The sequence below is a fragment of the Amblyomma mixtum genome, chromosome 3 (assembly GCF_055824585.1).
Source record: "Amblyomma mixtum isolate Tamu chromosome 3, ASM5582458v1, whole genome shotgun sequence".
In the NCBI taxonomy this organism is placed as follows: Eukaryota; Metazoa; Arthropoda; class Arachnida; order Ixodida; family Ixodidae; genus Amblyomma; species Amblyomma mixtum.
The window spans coordinates 222,156,084-222,179,315 of NC_143014.1; the positions used below are offsets into that span (position 1 = coordinate 222,156,084).

A 23,232-nucleotide genomic window follows, 5' to 3' on the forward strand; every position below is an offset into this window, starting at 1 on the left:
ACTGCCGCCGCCTGAGATAGCACCCCACGGGGCTGCAAGCCAGGTCTGCAAGCCTTCTTCACCACCTCAGGATGCTGCCTGTTCGCCACACGCTGCCACAAGTCGCCGGTGAATCTCCGGAGAGCACACAACCCCCTTCCACAAGAACAAGCTTTGCATTACTAGGCATAAACTGCTTCGCATCGAACCAGCAGTGGACAGTACTTTGGATCTAGCCACTGCCTAATATAAGATGTGCAATCCTTCTAACAGTGCACTATATATAAAATAATCGCTAATAAAAATTAAGCAACAGGTGGTTTCCGCAATGCCTTCTGTTTCGAAGCACACCAGGCGAGTGCCGCCGTAAGGCTTTACTTAGTTTGGTTGGCTTCAACACATGACTACGATAGCGCGTAACAAATGAGTACAAAAATAAAGAATACCCTCGAACATACCCAACATTTCCCGCGTGTAGTCACTTCACAGTGCTACCGCAGCCAGCAAATACCTAAGGTCGTGCACCCTTGCTGTGGTGGTTGATCGTGACGTGAGGTGGTTGGTGAAATAGCGCTGTTAGGTGACGCGCCATTTGCAGTGCCCAGGCGCGCAACTGATATATCGAACGACGAGCAAATTTCGAGTCCGATATACGCCACTACTTTCCGATAGTTTTTCACGGGTTTTAAAAAGAGACAGCCTGTATGTTCGATATATCAGATTATTCGAAATATCCGGGTTCGATATATGGGCTGTCAAAAATGCTGCTTTACCGTAGTTCTGTGGGCTGCGTTGTAAGGAAAGGTGAAACGGGCGCACGAAGACAGAGGCAACAGCAACAGTGCGATCAGACTGGAGGCGTACTCAGACGACACAACTGCAGACGCATATTGCGCTCATGCATGCCTCCATGTACCCATGTTAATATACAGTGTGACCAATACACAAGAGGATTCGCATTATTGCGTCCATGAGATTTATTTGGTTTTACTAAGAGACATTTCTTTGGTAAGCTGTGCTTCTTGCCGGTGCACAAACAAATAGTCTCTTTCCCTCCTCAATGTAAAAATGTAAAAGGCAGGGTTCAAACGACCACTTTTGTCTTGGATCCAGAGCTATGGCTCGAAGCTGCAGAACCAGCAGCCTGCTTGTTGAACTCGCTTCCGTGGCTGCCTTGGCCCTGGGCGCGGTTGAAGCCCTCGCTGGCGCTCACACCGAAGCTCTTGGAATCCCCGTACGAGCTACTGTGGCCGTACGAGCTGCTGTCCGAGCCGCCCACGTTGTACGCGAAGCTCCCCTGGCCGGCCTTCTGTCCTCCTGCCTGGTTGGCGAATCCGGCGCCAGTCTGGAAGCCGGAGTGGCCAGAAGCCACCGAGCCATGGGAGGCACCGAGGCCGCCTGCTATGCCCGGACCAGCCACCAGAGGTGTGCCCACGACTCCGACGCCTCCAGTGGGGGCAAGGACAGGTCCCGCGCCTGCCACGGGTCCGGCGACACCTGAACCGACGCCTGCGCCAGGAGTGACGATGCCGCTGGAACCGTGTGCAAGACCAACTCCTGGAAGTCCTTGACCAGATGATGCAGTGCCAACGGCCGCATTAATGCCGGCGCCATGAACCCCAGTTCCCGCTCCGTGAGCTAGGCCTGCTCCGGAACCGAGGCCGACGCTTCCGGCACCGTGACCAAGGCCTCCCGCCACACCAGCTGCGCTGGCGCCGTACCCGCATGGGCATGGGGGACATGCTCCGAGTAAACTGGGGCTGCCATGGAAAAGGCCGCGGCCTTCCACTGTTGTCTCATTCTTCTTTCCTGATGCACTGCGGTCCTCTGCCAGCACCGTTGCGGCCAAGGCGGCAAGTACGATGATCTGAAAGCAAAATCGTATTCCCTTTTTCTCGATTTCTTTCCTACTAAAGAACTGTGCAAAGATAAATGTTTTCATGATACTGCCACGTATCATTGTAGTGTTTGTTCGTTCACGCTCAAGGCTGCAGGAAAGGGCTGTTATCATTTTTGTTCGTGACGCGAGAAGCGACGAGTGTAATCTCGATTGATCGCAGCCATGAAAGGCTGCATCTAGGTTTTTCCAGATTACTGTAGATGATCTTGTCCTGCTATCTGGGAGTTTCCTTGCCGGCTTTAAATTGAGCGATGCCGCGAGCGGCGGACATTCGTAGTTCGACGACTGACGAGCACGTTTGTTGCTTACGCCGCCGCCGAGTGATTCAGTTCTTTTTTGGCCGCAAGTCAGCTCAAATAAAGAGCTTCGTTTCCAAGACTGGTTGGTGTCTTCCTGACCGCTGGACTGCCGTCACTACAACGTGACAATACAAATGAAATTGCTTAGATGTTCTAGTTAACTCCTGTGTTAATAATCGCACTTTCGCAAATCTGACATCAAGATACAGCAAATTCATAAAAACTTAAGCCAAGAGTTTGTGTCGCAAGGAACAAGGTGCAGGAAGTTATTTCTCAAAAAAATGCCACAAGGCTTGAAAGGAACCTAGCAGCGTTTCAGATCAGGTCCAGTCTTCACAGTACCATTATTTCATATACAATTTTCAGACGCCATTTACGAACGGTCATAGACAACACAAACAAAGTTCTGTATGAAACTCTTCTTGGAAATGAAACATTGGGTCTCCTCTGTATAAAACATTATGTATAAAACATTGCTTTCTCCCAAATTGGTCATTAAAGTCCGGCAGAGAGAGGCTAACTTGGAGCAGGGAATTTGATTTGTCTATAACAATTTAGCTAAAATTTATCAAAGTGAAGTAGGAAAAGCAGTAAAGTAAAGTAAATCCATATTTCAAATCAAATCCCGTCTTTCAATTTAGACTGCTGCGTACAAAGATTTGATACACCACTTTCGATTCGTCACAGACAATATAAAGCCATTTCTTTACTTTACCCTGCAGAAAAGTAGCTGAAAGAGAGTATTCCTGTTATGAGAATCGTTACTGTATAGGTCTCAAACTCACAGCGGCCTTCATGACTCCTTCTGTGCTGTGCGCTGATCTGTTAATGCTCCTTTTTGAACGTGGTTATATACAAAACTCGTTTCCGTTCCTCAGGAGCTACGTATGTGTTGCATTATAGTTGTGCTTCAAGTTCTACGAATGATTACGCCTGGCTTCCTAGCAGTATGACAATACTGAGCCGTAATACCCAGATGCCAATTGCCTGTTTCGTTCATGTATGCTGGAAAGTTTCGCAAGCTCTACCCATGTAGCTCACTCTCGCCTACCTATTGCCAAGAGCTGTGAGCGGGAGCGGGATGTTGAATTTAGATGAGTAAATGCCACTAGTAAGGGCCTTGCGCTTCGCTTGTCTGGGGCATTTCACACTCGTTGTTTCAAGCGTAAAATGGGGTTATATATCGAACAGGTTTAGACGGCTCGTGCTTTTCTTCATTGTTCCTTGATATTCCAGGTTCTTTGTCTGACAAAAGAAATTTACCGAACTCATTCTCTTTTCAATTATTAATATTCAACTGCTTGCAACTTAGCGCACGTAACGGAAGCGTATTTTTACGAAGGCTTCTTTCGTTACGTAGCCCGCGCGGCTTTACTGCCCTTTTTCAACCCTCAGGTGTATGGTTCCTACTGTATACGGAATTTCCGATTCTAGAGACAAGCTTCCGGTTGTTGTTCTTGTTGTTGTCAGAGCTTTCCCTGCAGGCTCGTTACTTTGCTCCAGTATAAGGCGCAGGACGCGAAAATTTCTGATTGAGAGTAACCATGTGGAAACTTCACGCGTGGAATGTGTCAGGTATTTCTGTTAGACTTCTTTATCGGAACTGAAGGGACTCCGTAGTAGGGAGCGAACAGTTTTTGAGAATTGTACTTATCGGCTCTCTCGTATCATAATAAAATGATGCTGCATTCTTTGGGCTTGCAGTCTCAAACAATCATACAGTTTTGTAAAAGATGAATTTATTTGCTGTCAAACAAACTAAAGGTACGGTACTATGCGCGGGGTGTAATGTCCGGAAGCTTTATATGGGCTATGAGAGAGCGTATCGGAGGGCTCTGGGTTAATTTCAACCACCCGTGGTTATCTAATATAAACCGACATCGCACAGCACACCGACGTTTGTACATTTCGTCCTGAGCGAAATCCGGCCGCCGCGGCCTGGATGCGAAATTGTGTATGCGAGAATTTTCAAATTGCGTACAGTGTATAGAGGCCTATGGGTGCATAAGTTTGTGTATTTTTTAACTCTGTGGAAAATAACTTAAATACTTTAGAAGATTGATATATCTCGCATAGGTTTTCTTCGAAGCAGTGTGTTAATTCATGCCTAACGCCCCGCCGTGGTGGCTCAGTGGTTACGGCACTCGGCTGCTAGCTTGCTAGTTGCTTCGGGACGTTAAACCCCGATAACCAAACCAAACCATCATACCTGAGGATTTTTAATAGCCGTGACATGGACATTAACTAATGATCTGCCACCACCTACTTTTTTTTTCTTCCATGTACTATAGCGTTTGAACCGCTCTGAGAAGTAGTAGAACTGAACGGAAATACCCAGCTACAACTATTTTTTGGTACGCATGCGGTGACATGTTTTAACGCGATGGCATTGAAGGCCTCGTTGTCTAAAGTATCCGGCGTCGGCGTCGTGAGCGAAAAATCAGGAGCACCAGCAGAGCAACCTAGAAGGCACGCAGTCCACCTAGATCACGTGACCTTGCAGCGTCAGCACAAGCTGCAATAGTGAGCAAACTGGCCACCCTGGCAGGTGGCAGTTAAATTTATGGTTGGTAGCTCAGGAAGAGCAGCATGGGCCGCAGAAGGCCCACCCCTGCGAGCACCTGCCAAGGCGCATCGCTTAACTGTTGCACCACTGCCCCAGTACGGGTATGAGGACTCCTACGGATCTATGCATGTAAAGCAGAGAATGACCTTCTGCATACATGGGAATTAGCTCACTACGCTATCGCGTCATACCCTTAAGGCAATTTTATTGGAAGTGTACTATGTGCAAGAGATATGTTATTCAAGGCATTTCATCCGGCTTGAATAAAAGGTTTAAATAAAAGCTGCCCACCAGAGCTGGGTGATATCAATATCATATTGTTTCGGGTCAAGTGGCACTCCTTAAAGTCTTTTAGAGCGTTAACTGTAATACTGAAATTACTCAAGGTCGCATTAGTATCAAACAAAAGGCCATTTACGTGGAACCAGTGGGTGGAACCATTGGTACGCAGATTATGGACCACCTAATTGGTATTAAATGTGCGGAGTAGCATCAAACGATTCAGCGCGCTACGGAGCCTAAGATTACTAGCCGAATAATAGCGTAGCTTATCATAGGGATTTGCGCCTACGACCTTTCTTTCCCCAAACCGCGACTCGAAACATGAAACGTCCATTTCGGCAAAACTAATTGACATAGGACATTCCAGGGGGTGTCAAACGATTTGTCTTCTTGCGCTGTATGCGTTGAAATCAAAAGTGGATATCCGCATATAACGAACAATTTGTACCGGATATAGCGAAGATGGCTAATGACGCAATATTCGTTCGATACCGCTAACGCTCGACACTCATACGCTGCTGCAGCGTTTTGCACTTTTTTAAATTCCACCTAATTAGTCAATGAGGTAATATTGTTTATGCAAAACTTTTCATATTCACTTAAGGGGCCGAGCGTTTCCTTATGTTTCAGAGGGGTTAAGAAACAACCGATCCAGGTTTATGTGGAAACGCACGTGCGCGCGCTGTGAGTTCATATATATACTGTAGAGCAGTAGCGAAAAGGAAGACGACGCAGCAGCGAGGGTAAGACGACAAAGATGAAGGGAGAAAACAGTGCGTGTTCGAAGGCACGGCTACGTATACTGTCCGTCTCCTTTACAATATGTAAAGTTTATGTGTTTGAATCCGATGTAGACGCACAACCACGCTCACTACTAATGTTGTTGACCTCATTTTATGCATATACAGCTTAGTGAAAACTGCTTGTTCATGCTTCCTTAGACAGCTGTCTCGATCAAATGCGGTGAGGTGGTTTTGTGGCATGCATTCAAAAATATAAAATTAATGACACAGTTTTCACAAGCGTGTTCAGCTGGACAACTGGGTGTGAGCGCAGCGTTTCATAAAGCTAATTGTCAGATTGCGCCGTAAACTGAAACTACAGCACGAACGCAAATGCACGGACCCGGCATTTGTCTTCCTTGTGTTTCGCTCGCAATATAGAAAGCACTTGGACAAGGCAAACTTTTAAACAGAAATATACCACGTGTTCGAGCGATCGCTTTCAAAAATTCCTAAATATAGAGAGTTGGAAACAAAAAGAAAACATCTTCAGAAACAAACTGTCAACCACGGCGGACGTCTGTGACTTCGAACATCACCCTAATTATACAGCGAAATAAATAAAACGAATTATTTAGGACGATGTGGATCTGAGCTAGTTGATTCCTATTGCAGTTAAAACAGCAGCCGTCGAGGAACGACACACAGTATCGTGCTGTTCCTGGTTGGCTGCTGTTTTAATTAACTATTTAAATTTTCATTTATCAAAGTCTGATGTGTAGTGCCAGAGGAGAGTTCGAAGGCATGAACAAATCGACGCCATATCAGTTCTCAGAGGAAGGAAAACATTTGGCCGGTGGTTTAGCTTCGCTAAGTACGAAATTTTGTGAGAAAGGGTGTTTTTTTAGTATGTGGGCACCACTACCACGTAGCTTAAAGCGCGATTAAGGTGTCCACTGACCCAGGGAGCCAGTTATGCACCTTTACTCTCCTCAAAACCATAGGAGTCTGCAATGTTGCCTACGCCAACGCCAATTCTTTCCCTCGTTTTACATACGCATTTGTATACCCACCGCCAATTTGCACAAAGAAAGCCAGCGGACTATTGCTCAAGTGTCGCATTTCTGCAACAATGTTGTGAACGCCAACTCGCTTTGCTCCAGTGCCGCGTTTCTGACAGCGCATGCAGCGCACATTTCTCTGTCAATACCACCGCGTAGCTCAAAATTAAGCACAATGAGGTGTCCACTGACCCAGGGAGCCAGTTATTCGCGTTTCCTTACCTTTCGTGGCTGCCTCAGAAACTTCACGTCCACCGGCAGATCTTTCGGGGTACGAGGCTCATAGTGCCTTTTGCGTAGGCACGGATGTTGATGATGGTTTATGGTTTATGGGGTTTTAACGTCCCAAAGCGACTCAGGCTATGAGAGTCGCCATAGTGGAGGGCTCCGGAAATTTCGACCACCTGGGGTTCTTTAACGTGCACTGACATCGCACAGTACACGGGCCTCTAGAATTTCGCCTCAAAGATGTTGATGAGGACGACGACGTGTATAGTGTTTTCGTGTCGTGGCCGGCGAAGCTAATCTGTTCGCGCCGCCGGGGGTTCGAAACCCACTCGCGGCAGTTCTGCAGGTATCCGAGAGGCTTCAGACAAATATCGCCTTCTTCAGGATAGCTAGTGAAGTAGTGCTTTCGCCCTAAAATAGCTGAAGAGGTTCTGAAAAGCTCTGCAGCGCGAGGAACTCTGACGCTTTTTTTTTTCGTCCAAAAGCAATGCAGAGCGCATGAGACGCGCAGGAAGCTCGGCGCGAACGCCGTGTCCGCCGATGAAGTGTTGCAGTGCGTATGGCGCCCAATCTGAACCCCCCTCCGATATTGTACCTGGTCATGCGCATTCTTTGCTTTCGCCGCTTGGGCAACGAAAAGCGCAGACATTGCCATGTGCGTGGTCATCGTTTCTGAGGGGACAAAGCAAAAGAAAGTGCATGCCATGGTGTAACGGAACAAGTAGGAATTTGGCGCCGTACTCATTGTAAAACATCATAGCGGACGTTGCTTCTGCTCCGAACTTCCCGCGCGCCTCTTTCACTCTGGTTGGGTTTTGTGCGCGAAAAAGTACCTTTTTTCCCGCGCTCCGCTGCTTGAGAGCACCTTTTTTTCGAGCACTAACGCATTATCGTCTTTGAACTCCCGATTGGCACAAGCCCCCAGAATGTGCCAGTTTAAAACTTTCATAGAAAATTAACAAAAGCTGATTAAGCATGGCTTTAAAGTAACTGACGACGGCCACGGCTGACAGCTAATTACGTAAAGGGTTTTCTATTTCAAATAATATATTTAGGAATTTTTTAAAGGGTTCTCTGAAACATCCGGTATACCAGAGTTTTAGTATCAGTCTTCAAAAAAAATGGCGGTCCTCTACCTGATAAGTAGCATGCTCTATAAAGATATTAGTCGGAGCTATCTTAAATATCCGCTCTCCGGTTGTGGCTAGTCGCGCGTTCTATAGTACAGGTCGTAGAAGCCGCCAGCCGGACTTCCTGAATCCTTCTCCACCAGCTCTGTAGGGGGCCCTTTGCCCGCGATCGCGCGCACTCGTCTCTAAGGCAAAATCAGGGGCGTACCGTTATGCAACTGCGGGCGGCCCCATTAATGCTGCCACTGCAGAGGTATCGAGCGCTTCTCTCCTCGTTCGTTTCATTTCCGAGTTAACGATCCTTTCCGGCTGTCAAACTAACCTTTCAAAGCCACTCGTTGCAGCATTACTGCCGCTGGGCTCAGGCATGCGGCTCATGTAAAGAAATACCGATTAAGGCCGATTCACACGACGGACCGTTCGCCCGCGGCCCGTGCACTACGTATGCATACGTCAGCACTTTGAGGGGCGCGCTGTCGGCCGCCATCCATCCATGCATCCAGCGCGCCTCTCAAAGTGCTGACGTATGCACACGTAGTGCGCGGGCCGCGGGCGAACGGTCCGTCGTGTGAATCGGCCTTTAGAAGCGCCTTCCGCAGATTCTTAGCTATACCTCCAGTCGTCTGAGGTATCAGCAAAGCCACCTACTGGGTCCACGTCTACGCGGTGTGAAATCACGCTTCAAATGCTCAGGGTGCTTATTTTTTATATGTGAAAGCACTCTGTGTCTTTTCAGCTTCCTTGAAAGCACCTGGACTTATACACAGTAGTGCGGCTGGCTGCTACGCATTATCGGTATTCATACTGCAAATACGCATTCGAGTCTAGTTCCCCTCCTCGTCGCCATTTCCTCTCTTTCTACAGCGGTTTCACACCGAGTTCGCTGTGATAAATGGCTGCAAACCCGACGCGCGCCTCCAAGAACATGGGCCAGTTTTCGCCGCTTCATGGTTTCGCGGCGCGATCGCTATGCGGCGCCCTGGTTTTGCGCACAAATGGTCGACCCGCGTGTCCCGGTGTGTCATACAGGTACTAATCTAATACGCCAAGCAGCATACCCAACCTCTCTACTGGCAACATCAGTATGACTTAGGAGCAACCAATGGCGACAGTGGGAAATAAAATGAGTTCGGAACGCGCAGATTGATGCATTCTTGTCATTAGCGGTGAATCTGTGGGCAGTTCTTCGAGACGATGATTTGAAGGCGGGGAAGGTGTGGTCATATTTGCACCATGCATATTGAGAACTTTTTCTTTCATAGAAAAGGCGCGTCACTAAGGTTTTTCAGCACCATTTTCTTCACTCACGGAGGAAGCTCACCTTACTATATCCCCTTCCAATCCGCCCTTGCGTATCACTAAGCTGATAATCGTGATTCCAGAAGGCTCACTGCAAAAAAATACGTTCAAAAAATGACATAGTTGAAAGGACGTCGTTATGTGCGTTAAAGAATACGTCAGATGAGCCGCTAACATAATGTCTGCCCTGCTGGTACTGAAGTATGCAAGTGCTGACTGCATGCATAAAGTTTCAGAAGAGAATTGTTTGGTGTTACGTAGTCGGCCAGGCGGAGGGAGTTGTACCTCAAGTTCCTGGCTGTACTGCAGACTGAAGAATAATAAACTGGATACTCAAGACTGAACAATTGAATTGTCATAGTGCGTCGTCTTCGCTCTGCCCACACTGTTGAAGAAAACGTGCGCAGCGCCAAAGAAGCGTAAAAGTAGTGGTGGGCTTGAGAAAATCCAGCTGCCGGTCTCGCTGGAGAAGCGATCTATTGATGTCTCACTTCCCTCAGTGGAACGCCACCACACCACGTTGACGCCACTTTATTGTCTGTCTCGAACTAAACACAAACAATATTGTAAACCGCAAGCAATACGGCATAGCCCAGCCAGTTCTCAAGTTACAGCTCATATTTCCGCGTTTATGCGATGCGTCCGCCTCAGCAGCAGTTCCTAAGGCTGGTTTGATTCAATGTTCAGTGCCTTCTAACGACTCATTATTTATACTGAGAGAATTATTATAGAAAATTATCTCGTTTGAGTGCCTCCAATTACTTCACCATTTTTTCATTACTTCCCGATTCCGGTGTTGCCATGTTTGCCCCTTCATTCTTAAACGCTCTTTTGGCTATGCCAGTAAAATAACGTATACACTTGTCTTTGTCATTGTGCAAAAATATAAGGGTTATAAGCTCTCGAAAATACCCCTTTCCCCTAGCTACGTTGTAAGCACTGTAATGAGAGGTAAAACTGGCAAACGAAGTCAAAAGCAACACCAACAACTCCGCTCGGACTAGGACCATACAAAAACGCCAGAAAAGCGAACATGAACTGAACATATGCATGCGTGTATATATATATATATATATATATATATATATATATATATATATATATATATATATATATATATATATATATATATATATATATATATATATATATATATATATATATATATATATATATATATATATATGCCGCCGCGGTGGCTCAGTGGCTATGGTGCTCGGCTGCTCGCCCGAAAGACGCGGGTTCGATCCCGGTCGCGGCGGCTGAATTTCTTTGGAGGAGAAAATCGAGGCCCGTGTACTGTGCGATGTCAGTGCACGTTAAAGAACCCCAGGTGGTCGAAATTTCCGGAGCCCTCCACTACGGCGTCTCTAATAGCCTTAGTCGCTTTGGGACGTTAAACCCCATAAACCAAACCAAACCATATATATATATATATATATATACAAACGACGAATTAACACTGCGATTGCAGCATCCATGAGATTTATTTGTTTTACTCAGAGACATTTCTTTGGTAAGCTGTGCTTCTTCCCGGTGCACAAATAGTATCTCTCCCTCCTCAGCGTAAAAGGTAGGGTTCAAACAACTACTTTCGTCGTGGTTCCAGAGCTATGGCTCGACGCTGCAGAACCAGCAGCCTGCTTGTTGAACTCGCTTCCGTGGCTGCCTTGGCCCTGGGCGCGGTTGAAGCCCTCGCTGGCGCTCACACCGAAGCTCTTGGAATCCCCATACGAGCTACTGTGGCCGTACGAGCTGCTGTCGGAACCACCGACGTTGTACGCGACGCTCCCCTGGCCAGCCTTGTGCCCGCCGGCCTTGTTGGCGAATCCGGAGCCAGTCTGGAAGCCGGAGTAGCCAGAAGCCACCGAGCCATGGCCGGCACCGAGGCCGCCTGCTATGCCCGGACCAGCCACCACGGGTGTGCCCACGACTCCGACACCTCCAGTGGGGGCAAGGACAGGTCCCGCGCCTGCCACGGGTCCGACGACACCTGAACCGACGCCAGCGCCAGGAGTGATGATGCCGCTGGAACCATGTGCAAGACCAACTCCTGGAAGTCCTTGACCAGATGATGCAGAGCCAACGGCCGCATTAATGCCGGCGCCATGAACCCCACTTGCCACTCCGTGAGCTAGGCCTGCTCCGGAACCGAGGCCGACGCTTCCGGCACCGTGACCAAGGCCTCCCGCCACACCAGCTGCGCTGGCGCCGTACCCGCATGGGCATGGGGGACATGCTCCGAGTAAACTGGGGCTGCCATGGAAAAGGCCGCGGCCTTCCACTGCTGTCTCGTTCTTCTCTGCGGATGCATTGCGGTCTTCTGCCAACACTGCTGCGGCCAAGGCGGCAAGTACGATGATCTGAAGGCAAAAGCGTATTTTCTATTTTTCCTTTTGTGTGCTACGAAAAAACTATGCGATGATAGCGGTTTCCATTTTACAAATAGAATTGCACTGGATGTTCTAGTTAAACTCTGTATTAATAATCACACTCTCACAAATCTAACATGAAGATAAAGCAAATAAATGGAAACTTAAGCCAGGAGTTCATTTTGCAAGGAAGAAGTTGCAGGCAGTTTAGCAAAAAATTCCATAAGGCTTGAAAGTAACATAAACCCGTTTCTGATAGTATTCCGTATTTGCAGCAGCAATATTGCATGCACAGGTTTCAGACGCCATTTACGAACGGTCATAGACAACAGAAAGAAAGTTGTGTATGAAACTCTCGGAAACAGAACATTGGTTCTCCTCTGTATGAAACATCCTGTATGAAACATTGCTTTCTGCCAGATTGAACATGACGGTTCGAAAGAGAAAGGCTTACTTGGGGCAGGTAAATGGTTTTGCATGCAACAGTTCAGCTATATTTAGCAAAGTGAAGCAGAAAAAGCAAGAAAGTAAAGTAAATGCATATTTGAAATCAAATACTGTCTTTCAATTTAGACTGCTGCGTACAAAGATTTGATACACCACCTTCGATTCGTCACAGACAAAAAAAAAGCCATTTCTTTACTTTACGCTACTGAAAAGTAGCTGCAAGAGAGTATCCCTGTTTCGGGAATCATTACTGTACAGGTCTCAAACTCACAGCGGCCTTCATGACTCCTCCTCTGCTGTGCGCTGATCTGTTAATGCTCCTTTTTGAACGTGGTTATATACAAAACTCGTTTCCGTTCCTCAGGAGCTACGTATGTGTTGCATTATCGTTGTGCTTCAAGTTCTACGAATGATTACGCCTGGCTTCCTAGCAGTATGACAATACTGAGCCGTAATACCCAGATGCCAATTGCCTGTTTTGTTCATGTATGCTGGAAACTTTCGCAAACTCTATCCATGAAGCTCACTCTCGCCTACCTATTGCCAAGAGCTGAGAGCGGGAGTGTGATGTTGAATTTAGATGAGTAAATGCCAGCAGAAAGGGCCTCGCGCGTCTCTTGCCTGTGGCATTTCACACTCGTTGTTTGAAGCGTGAAATGGGGTTATATATGGAACAGGTTTAGACGGCTCGTGCTTTTCTTCATTGTTTCTTGATGCTCCAGGTTCCTTGTCTGACGAAAGAAATTTACCGAGCTCATTCTCTTCTGAATTATTAATATCAACTGCTTGCAGCTGAGCGCAGCTAACGAAGCCAAATTATCTGATATCGAAAGAATCACAGCATCGCAATATTTGCTGCTTGTTTTTCTTTATTGTCAAAACTACGGAGTACACAAATATGCCCAAGGATACGTAATTCACTAGCGGCAAAATTTGAGCGTATTTTTACGAAAGCTGCTTTCGTTACGTAGCCCGTGCGGTTTTCCGACTAGTGCACTCCACGGGCTCGGGCCGGCCCGAAAACCCAGGCCCGGCCCAGCCCGCGGGCCGGGCTGGGCCGGGACATGATCTGTTTTGTCGGGCCTGGCCCGGGCCCGGGCCTGAAATTCCGGGCCTCTTCCGGGCTCGGGGTTAAAGCTGCGGAACCGAGCCAGGCTTGGGTCCGTACAGAAACGGCTGGTGTCCGACTATTCATTCACTGTTGTTGAGTGAAGTACACAACTGCGGCATTGGAGCAGCGACAAGGATGAGCTATGAGTTATAGTACGCGCTCAGAAAAAAAAACTAAGCTTTATTCTTTGACTTATTTATTTCCCTATTTCCACGCCGCGGTAGCTTAGTGGTCAAGTCTCTTGATTACTGAGCTGGAGAACCAGGGTTTGCTCCTAGCCTCGGCGGCCGCACTTCTATTTAGGCGGCAAGCATGACAGCCATGTACTTTGTAGTATCATTGCTGGTTGAAGAAACTCAGGTGGTCGAAATGATCCGGAACCCTCTGCTTCGGTGTCTCTCACAGCTTGACTCCCCTTGGGCCCTTAAGCCCACAAAACATAGCTTTTATTTTATAGCTGTATTGTTCTCATGTCAGAAAATTCACAAACTAAAGCTCGCGAGAGTTTGTAAATCTCATCACGTCTATCCCTCCTCGCTTCTTCAGACTGGTTGTCATGAGAAGTCTTTTACCCTGTAAGTTATCACGCGGTTTGCGCGTTATTTTCTGCTCCACCAGTAAGAGTAAAATTCAACCGGTCTTAATTGGCCATTGATCGTCCGTCATCCCAAAACATACCTATACACTATTCGAAATGCACTCGGGAAGAACATATTAGTTTAGGACGCTTATAGTCTTCAAACACGCACCGTCAAATACTCAAGGCTTTTAGCTTTTCGTTTCTGCTGTAAGGCGACCAGTTCCGGTATTAGTTCAACCTGTCAGATCGCGTTCACTAAAAAAATGTCATCCCACTGCTTGTTAGGCAGCTTGAATGTTTATATTCGCGGGCTGCAAAATGTAACTGATTAAAATCATGGGGGAATGTAAAGTAGTCTAATACGCGCATATGCAGCCCCTTTTATTTGGCTCTCGGAACTTCCGAATTTATCTTTGCGCACCTGCACGAGATCACTGTCCAAAAGACGGGCCTGGCGAGCACTACTCAATCACTTACTTCTGGGTTAAAAAGAACCAACATTCTGCAAGCCAAACTGTGGTTTCAGAACCTTTGCCCGCCAGTTCCTTATCGGTGTAGTAGCAGTCTACATGCTCAGAGTGAGCAGTATACCTCAAGCGTTACTGTGAAACGGGCCGGGCCGGGTCCGGGCTGGGCTTCAGTCCGGCATTCACGGGCCGGGCCTGGCTCGCTATAGCGATAATTTAGCGGGCCAGGGCCGGGCTCGGGCTGCAGGTCTTGGGCCCGGGCCGGGCTTGGGCCTCAGATTGAGGCCCGTGAAGTGCTCTATTTCTGACTGCCCTTTTCAAGCCTGAGGTGTACGCTTCCTACTGTATACGGAATTTCCGATTCTAGAGACAAGCTTCCTTTGCTTTGTGTCGTGTGCGTGTGTTTGTACTGTGTCCTACCAGACCTTCACGTGCGTGCCACCTGTATATATTTATTATGTTTATATGTAAATAGATTTATTGTCAGTGTACTCGTCCCCCTGTCCTTTCTACTATCCCCTCACCTCTTTCTTTTCACTTCTTCACATTGCCTGCTATCTTTTATTTCCGCTGTCCCAGCTCAGGTGCTTCCAGCCATGATAGCAGATGCCGGGGTAGCAAAAATTTTTTTACCTTCCATATTCAATGCAAATAAAAGCCACTACTACTACTACAAGCTTCCGGTTGTTCTTGTTGTTCTCAGACCTTTCCCTGCAGGCTCGTTACTTTGGTCCAGTATAAGGCAAAGGGGGAGAAAATTTCTGATTGAGAGTAACGATATGGAAACTGCACGCGCGGAATATGTCAGGTATTTCTGTTTGACTTCTTTGTGGAAACTGAAGGGACTCGGTAGTAGGGAGCGATCAGTTTCTTGAGCATTGTTCTTGCCGGCTCTCTCATATTATAAGAAAATGATGCTGAATTCTTTTAGCTTGCAGTATGAAACGATCGCAGAGTTTTCTGGAAGAGGTAAATTTGCTGGCTGTCAAACAAACTAAAGGTACGGTACTATGCGCGGGGTGTTATGTCCAGAAGCTTGCACGGGCTATGAGAGATCACGTAGAGGAGGCCTCAAGATTAGTTTCAACCACCCGTGGCTATCTAACATTAACTGACATCCCACGGCATGCTAACGTTTCTACATGGCCCTACGTGGCCTCGACACATTCTCGTAATGTGAGGGCTGTACGCTGGCCCTGAGACCTTGCACGGTGGAAACTCGTTTGCATAATAAATTTTTCCATCGATCCCTCGTCGAAATGCGGCCGCCGCGGCCTGGATACGAAATTGAATATGCTGCAATCATGTCCAACATTCTTGCACAAAAATTTAAAAATTCAAAAATTGTACGATACTCTTATGCAAATATTAAACGTAATGGTATATGCTTCTCCTATGTATCAAAATCTTTCTCTGAGAGTGTTTCCATCGATCGAATCGAACAGTTAAGACTACCATAGAAAACAAATGGGAAACGCCTTGACGATAGCAACAACACTAACAGAAAAAAAAATATTCAAGGCTGCCGTCGGGTGGTCTGTAAATATATTGATGGTTTCCTCCTGAAAAATGCTTTTGTCCGTATTGTTGGATATGTTTCAAATTGCGTATTCTGTGTAGATGCATATGTGTACAGAACTGCATGTGTACCTTTCCTAATTATGTGGAAAATAATTTAAATATTTTAGACGATTGATATACCTTGCATAGTTTTTCGAGGAAGCAGAATGTTAATTCATGCTTGAAATATTTAATAACGTTGCGAAATGCACATGCAGTAACGATCTCCCATCGCCTACTTTTTTTTTTCTTGCTTTTGAACCGGTCTGTGGAGTCGTAGAATTGAACGAGGATACATATCTACAACGGCATATTTTTTGGTACACTTGCGCAGGCATGCATTAATAGAAGTTTACTATGCGGAATGCAGATCTTATTCAGGCATTTTCACTTAACTTGATCCAAAGATTTTAAGGAAAGCTTCTCACCGGAGCTGGACGATGTCAATGTCATATAGTTTGGCATCGAGTGGCGCTCATCAGTGTTTTTTTTAAATCAATTTAATTATTTAATTAGCTCAGATTATTTATGCAAATCTTTTCATGTTCACATCAGGGTCACGTGCGTTTCCTTAAGTGGTAGAGGGGTTAAGAAACAACGAATCCGGGTTTTTGTAGAAAACGCACGTGTGCGTTCTGCAGAACATACTGCAGATCAGTAGTGAAGAGGAAGTGGGCGCAGCCGCGAGGGGAAGATGATGAAAAGGAAGGAAAAAAAAAACAGAGTGGGCGTTCGAAGGCACGGCTACGTGTTCTGTCCGTCTCCTTTACAATATGTAGAGTTTATGTGCTTGAATCCTATATTCAGAGACAACCCCGCCCGCTATTAACACTTTTGATCTCACATTCTTCATGCATCGCTTTGTGAGAGTACGTCCTTTATTACAGCGAGTGCCACGTACCAACGTGGTCGAACGGTGAGAGCGGAAGCTGTGTGGGAACTCTCTTACGCTACCTATTACTACTAACTATGTCATATTAAGCACCCCTTTTCATTCTCTTGGCTGCTAAATTGCTTAACGAGGGCCTCGGTTCTGGCAATCTTGATGTCATAAGGTAACATAAGAGGGTTCTCGTACAGCCTCCGCCCTCACCGTTCGACCGCGTTCCTACTGGCACTCGCGGTTACAAAGTAAGTACTACGTCCGCGGCTATGGACGAGGGTGGCGCTGGTGAAGACTCTCAAGGTTCGGTTACACTGCACATAAATACCCCCGAAAGCAGCAGATTGGATAGCCGCCGCCGTAGTTCAGTTGGTGCAGTACCGGAAGCGAAATTCAGAAGTTGTCGGTTTGGATCCCGTCGGTGAAATGTGGCGGTTTCTTTTTTCCTGCATGTATTAATTTCCCATTAATACACCTGCAAAATAATGAGAAAAAGACATCCCCTGTGCTCCTTGGTTGGTTTCCATGGCAGTTGTCTTCCATCATGTACGCCATAACGAGCACCTCTTTCCATTCCCTTGTCTCCAAAACAATGGCGTGTAAGTGTTGAAAGGCAGAAAAGGTTTATGTAGAAAGATCTTTTAGCGCGAGAAACGCTTTCGCCTCTTTTTTTCGTGCGCACCCAACAAATCGGAGTTACTAACATTCCTTCAAGTACACATGGACATTCACAGTACTGTAAACGAAAGTACTGAAGGCCATACGATTTCGCATAGCATACGGCTATCACGAAGGAGGACAGGAAGGGACGTACTGGATAGACTAGGGCTCCCACGCATTTGGTCTACGGATGACAGAGAGGACTGGAATACCATCGCAGAATACCAGAACGTAAATTTACCTATACGTTTACAAATTTGTACGATCCGCATTTCGCCTTCTGCGGTGAAGTGGCTTACTTATGCCATATGGTATGGGCATGCCAGAACAATCCACGTATTCCAAGAATCAATTACTCAACAACAGAGGACTGGGAGGTGGTGCTCCTCAAGACCAGCTTTCACTGGTGAACCGGTCAAGAGCGGCGGCAAAAACCAGTGGGCTCCTGGAATGAGGGCCCACCCAACTAACCCCGATTTATTCTGTACGTTAATTGTTTTCCACACCGCACAGAGTGTATGAGGTGCGCGGGAAGCTCAAAAAATTGGAGGCTTATCAAGGTTAAGCCCAGTGGATGCGAAGCATGTTAAGCAGCTGTCTCAGTGTGGATGGGGCTAAGTAACGGAGACGTGGTTTTAGGTTATTAACGTCCTTAGCGTTTGGAGGCATCTTGACCGCATACACGCCCGGCGCAAAGACGCTGGCGCGGTTGCGGGCACAGAGACTGACGCGACGGCAGGCCCGCGCCGCTTCATTCCTGGCGTGACGTCACATATCACGTGATGCAGCAATGGTGGCGCCGCCGCCGCGTCGCGCGCGACGGCGCGAACCGAAGCGTGGAGGCCTCCGCCGGGCGACGTCCGACTAGGGTCCCTAGAAATACTTGCAAGTATTTCTAGGGACCCTAGTCCGACGGCGCGATATGAGGCCCCATCTGCAGCCGGTGTGGCGTCATCACGTGACGTCACATCATGTGATCTCACTTCAAGGTCAACGGTGGCCACCGCCGGGCGTCGCGCGAAGGCCCGAAACCTACGTTAATATGCTTCGCATAAAAAGTGTTCTGATGTATTGGTTTCATGAAACAAAATGATGAAGATGACGTTAGTGGCAGCCCGAGCCCATGCTAAGCGCCGGCACAATTAACGTGACCGTCAAACTCAAAACGCATCAATTTTCTCCCTTTGATAACGCAAAACTTCTGCAACAAAACTGAGCTGTGGAAGTATGCTCGGTCATGTTTTCTGAAAGCCCGAAGGGCATTAAATCGCGGCTATATGCAGGCGCGGCCGCGGAGCTGCCGCAGCCCCGCAGCCCCCAAAGGAACGCCGCACCGCTCCGCGCCACTTGACGGAAAATGCCTGCTCCAGAGAACGGCTCTGGATTCTGGTCTTTGCTGCAGACTAAAAAACAATCACTTGGGTATTGATGACTGAGCAGTTGAATTTTCATAGCGCCTCGTGGGCTCATATAGACAGTGTGAAATAATTTTTTTTCAATAGTAGCATGCTTACACAGCACGTGATAAAACGAACATAAGAAATGCTTCGCTCTCCCCAGCCTGTCAAAGGAAACGTGCACAACGCCGAGATGGCGTATCAGCTACGGTGGACTTTGGAAAACCCAGCCGCCTGAGTTGCTCCATTCATAAGTCCCTTTTCTCAGTGCAGAGCCAATATGCCACATTTACACCAGTTTCGTTGGATGCCTCAAAATAAACTTAGACCATTCTGTTCTACAATTTCAGCTCCTATTTTCGCGTCTGTGCACTGCTTCTCCCTCAGCAAAAATTTTTAAGGATCTCTTGATTCAACGTTCAATGCATTCAATTGACTCGTTCAGAATAACGGCATGTGGTGCGCGTTGGTGCATGATGAAATCAACGGTGGCGCAATGACAACGGCGCATGTGGTGTCATTTTCTTGTGCCGTTATCGTTGCGCAGCCCTTCAATTTACTCGATATTTATTGTCATACAATTATCTTAAAAAGGTACCCCTGTTCTATATCCCCAATTCTTTTGCCCCTTTTTTATTTCCTTTCCCTGACCATTCCGGTGTTGTCAGGTTTGGCCCGTAATTTTTAGACAACCATTTAAGTCATTTTAATTGCGCAATCAATATAAGAGTGACAAGCACTCGAAAACACTGCTTTGGCCTAGCTATGTGGCAAGCGCTGCAATGAGAGGTAAGATGGGTGCCCGAAGTCGGAGGCAAGAGCGACACTTGCGCTCGCACTAGAGGCGTGCACAAACGCCAGAAGCGCGAACACGAATTGAACCTTAGCATCCATCCTTGCATGGATGCATTTAGGACGAATAAATAAGGGGCTTCACGTTATTGCGCCCATAACATTTATTTGGTTTTACTCAGACACATATCTTTGGTCATCTGTGCTTCTCTCCTGTCTAAAAACAAACAGTATCTCTCCCTATTCAGTTGGGTTCAAACGACGACTTTCGTCTTCGTCCCAGAGCTATGGCTCGACGCTGCAGAACCAGCAGCCTGCTTATTGAACTCGCTTCCGTGGCTGCCTTGGCCCTGGGCGCGGTTGGAGCCCTCGCTGGCGCTCACACCGAAGCTCTTGGAATCCCCGTACGAACTACTGTGGCCGTACGAGCTGCTGTCCGAGCCGCCCACGTTGTATGCGAAGTTCCCCTGGCCAGCCTTCTGTCCTCCTGCCTGGTTGGCGAATCCGGAGCCAGTCTGGAAGCCGGAGTGGCCAGAAGCTACCGAGCCATGGCCGGCACCGAGGCCGCCTGCTATGCCCGGACCAGCCACCACGGGTGTGCCCACGACTCCGACACCTCCAGTGGGGGCAAGGACAGGTCCCGCGCCTGCCACGGGTCCGACGACACCTGAACCGACGCCAGCGCCAGGAGTGATGATGCCGCTGGAACCATGTGCAAGACCAACTCCTGGTAGTCCTTGACCAGATGATGCAGAGCCAACGGCCGCATTAATGCCGGCGCCATGGACCCCACTTCCCGCTCCAGGAGTTAGGCCTGCTCCCGAACCGAAGCCAAGGCCTCCCGCCCCACCAGCTGCGCTGGCGCCATACCCACATGGGCATGGGGGACATGCTCCGAGTAAACTGGAGCTACCATGGAGAAGGCCGCGGCCTTCCACTGCTGTGTCGTTCTTCTTTGAGGATGCATTACGGTCTTCTGCCAGCACCGTTGCGGCCAAGGCGGCGAGTACGATGATCTGAAAGAAAAATAGTATTTTCTGTTTTTCTTTTTCTTTGCTACTACAGAACTATGCGATGATAACAGTTCCTATCATACAAATGCAATTGCTCTGCATGCTCTAGAAAAGTTCTGTACGAAACTCTTGTTTCAAATGAAACATTGGTTCTACTCTGTATGAAAAATTCCCTATGAAGCATTGCTTTCTCTCAGATTGAAGATGAGAGTACGGCAGAGAAAGACTAACTTGGAGCAGGAAGTTGTTTTTGCAGAGAAAGATTTTGCTCAAAAATTCCACAAAGCAGGTAGGAAACGTAAAGGTATATTTCAAATCAAATCCAGTCATTCAGTTTACATTTCTGCATTAAAAGATTTCAAACACCGCATGTGATCCGTCATAGACAATAGAAATCCATTTTTTTCACTGTCCGCTGCAAGAAGTGGTGTAACGAGCATAGAATCTTTGTTATGAGAATCAGTATTACATGTCTCAAACTTACAGTGGTCTTCATGACTCCTCCTGCGCTGTGCGCTGATCTGCCAATGCTCGTTCTTGATCCTGGTTATATACAAAACTTGTTTCTCTTGCTCAAGCGTAATGAATGTGTTGCCATATTATTGGGCTTGAAGTTCTACGAATGATTACGGCTGGCTTCCTAGCAGTGTGACAATACTGAGCTGTAATAGCCAGATTCCCATACCCTGATGTGTACATGCATGCTGGAAACTTTCGCAAGCTCTACCCACGAAGCTCACTCTCTCGTACCTTTTGCCAAGGGCTGAGAGTGGGAGCGTGCTGTTGAATTTAGATGAGCAAATGCCAGCAGAGAGGGTCTCACGCGTCGTTCGCCTGTGGAATTTTACACTCGTTGTTGGCAGCATGAAATGGGGTTAAAAATCCAGCAGGTTAAAACGCCTGGTCCTTTTCTTTATCATTTCTTGAAGCTCCGGGTTCTTTCTGTGACGATACAAGCGAACAAACCCATTTTTCTTTTGAATTATTAATATTCAACGATAGCCAGCTTGAGTGCAACTGACGTAAGCGGAAATTGTCTGAAATGAAAGCAATCACACCATCAAAAGTTTTTTTTTTATTGCGCAGCGTACGCACTAGCTAAATACGCACAACGCTACGTTATTGACCAGTAGCAATGAGGAAATGAAAGCATTTAACTTCTTGCAGTACAGACATGATCGATTACATTATAACGTCACGCAGCAATCCTGTGTTATGGGATTTCGCATAACGAGCCGAGGACAAAATGACAAATAATAAGGTTCTCTGGCGTTAAGGGGTGACGCGGTTAATGGAATGGACACTTTGGTCGGAATTTTAAACAACTGAATTTAATTTGTTTTGTCAACCTCGGATCTTCACTCTCGTAGCAAAAAAAAAATAATGTAGTAAAGCTTAAAAAAAGGATTCTTGATGTCTGAATGTCAAAAATTTCGAGCGAATTGCGCGTCTGATGGCCGCGGTGCACAGCGGATTTTTGTATCACATGTATCACCAAGAAGAGGAGAGATCAGGGCCACCGCTGGTTGTAATTCTGCATTCCTCAGGTTCAAAAGGTAAAGCATAAAAGGCGATAAACGAGAAAAACGAGGGAATGCTCCTTAAGATTCATTTTTTAAGCTTTCACTTTTGATGGGATTGGAATCACTAAGGAGTTCTGCATTTTGTACCAAATGACAATAGAATGATTCCTTTTTTTGCGCATGAATGCTGAGACGTTGAGGCGTGCAATAAAGCTGTCGGTTTTTGTACGTATACATGATCTTGAAAGAATTTTTTTTAAGGCAGTTTTGGAAATAAATATGCATGCTGATGTTTCTTTTATTGTTGTTAATATTGCGCGTCTAAGAAAGAAAGTAACAGCTGCATTGCACCGAACAGCGCTTCGTGGAGAAGAACATACTCGCTTAAAAAAAGTTGTGCGCGCATTTTTTACTTATTTGACACCCCGGTGATCGCTTTACCAAGGTGTCATGTAATGTCAACAATTATGATAGTAATGTAATGTGACCAGTAAGGATTCTCATGACATGTAATGTCAACAGCAAGTAGCGTAACCAAATATAACAGTAAAGACCATGACATGCGAGTCACTAACTATAACAGCTAGCTTAAAATAAAAATTCAATTCTGAAAGCTTCTTAAAGCGTTATATATGTGCACCAAATCCGGTTATGTGTCATGCATACATAAAGTCGTTTTAATTGCCGCGTGCTCCACTAAACAGGAGTTTTTTAAGCACCAAAAAATAACTAGTTGTTTTTTTGGTTTATGGTGGTTTAACGTCCCAAAGCGACTCAGGCTATGAGGGACGCCGTAGTGAAGGGCTCCGGAAATTTCGACCACCTGTTCTTCTTTAACGTGTACTGACATCGCACAGTACACGGGCCTCTAACTACTGGAGACACTTAACGCCCATGCATGCGGAATTGGTCATTCTCGACTTCATATTCATAGGCCCCTGGGAGTCCTCATACCGCACCT

General features: G+C 46.9%; 3 protein-coding genes across 3 annotated transcripts; all 3 read right to left on the reverse strand.

The window, feature by feature from the left end:
• Positions 1–1,063: 1,063 nt before the first annotated feature.
• Positions 1,064–1,939, reverse strand: LOC149353791 (uncharacterized). The gene has a single exon (XM_089575863.1). The coding sequence runs from the start codon at positions 1,937–1,939 to the stop codon at positions 1,064–1,066; it is 876 nt and encodes a 291-aa protein (XP_089431989.1).
• Positions 1,940–10,934: 8,995 nt separating this feature from the next.
• LOC149353792 (uncharacterized) lies at positions 10,935–12,584 on the reverse strand. Its single transcript, XM_089577413.1, has 2 exons — positions 12,557–12,584; positions 10,935–11,829 (listed from the first exon to the last, which is right to left on the reverse strand). Exons 1-2 carry the CDS (start codon positions 12,566–12,568, stop codon positions 11,047–11,049), a joined length of 795 nt encoding a protein of 264 aa, XP_089433539.1. The 5' UTR covers positions 12,569–12,584; the 3' UTR covers positions 10,935–11,046.
• Positions 12,585–19,946: 7,362 nt separating this feature from the next.
• LOC149353793 (uncharacterized) lies at positions 19,947–21,244 on the reverse strand. The gene is made up of 2 exons (XM_089577414.1): positions 21,233–21,244; positions 19,947–20,751 (listed from the first exon to the last, which is right to left on the reverse strand). The coding sequence occupies exons 1-2, from the start codon at positions 21,242–21,244 to the stop codon at positions 19,990–19,992; spliced, it is 774 nt and encodes a 257-aa protein (XP_089433540.1). The 3' UTR covers positions 19,947–19,989.
• Between the last annotated feature and the right edge of the window lie 1,988 nt (positions 21,245–23,232).

Coding starts and splice junctions, on each gene's coding strand:
- LOC149353791 (XM_089575863.1), bottom strand. CDS start 1,939: ATGATACGTGGCAGTATCATGAAAACATTTATCTTTGCACAGTTCTTT.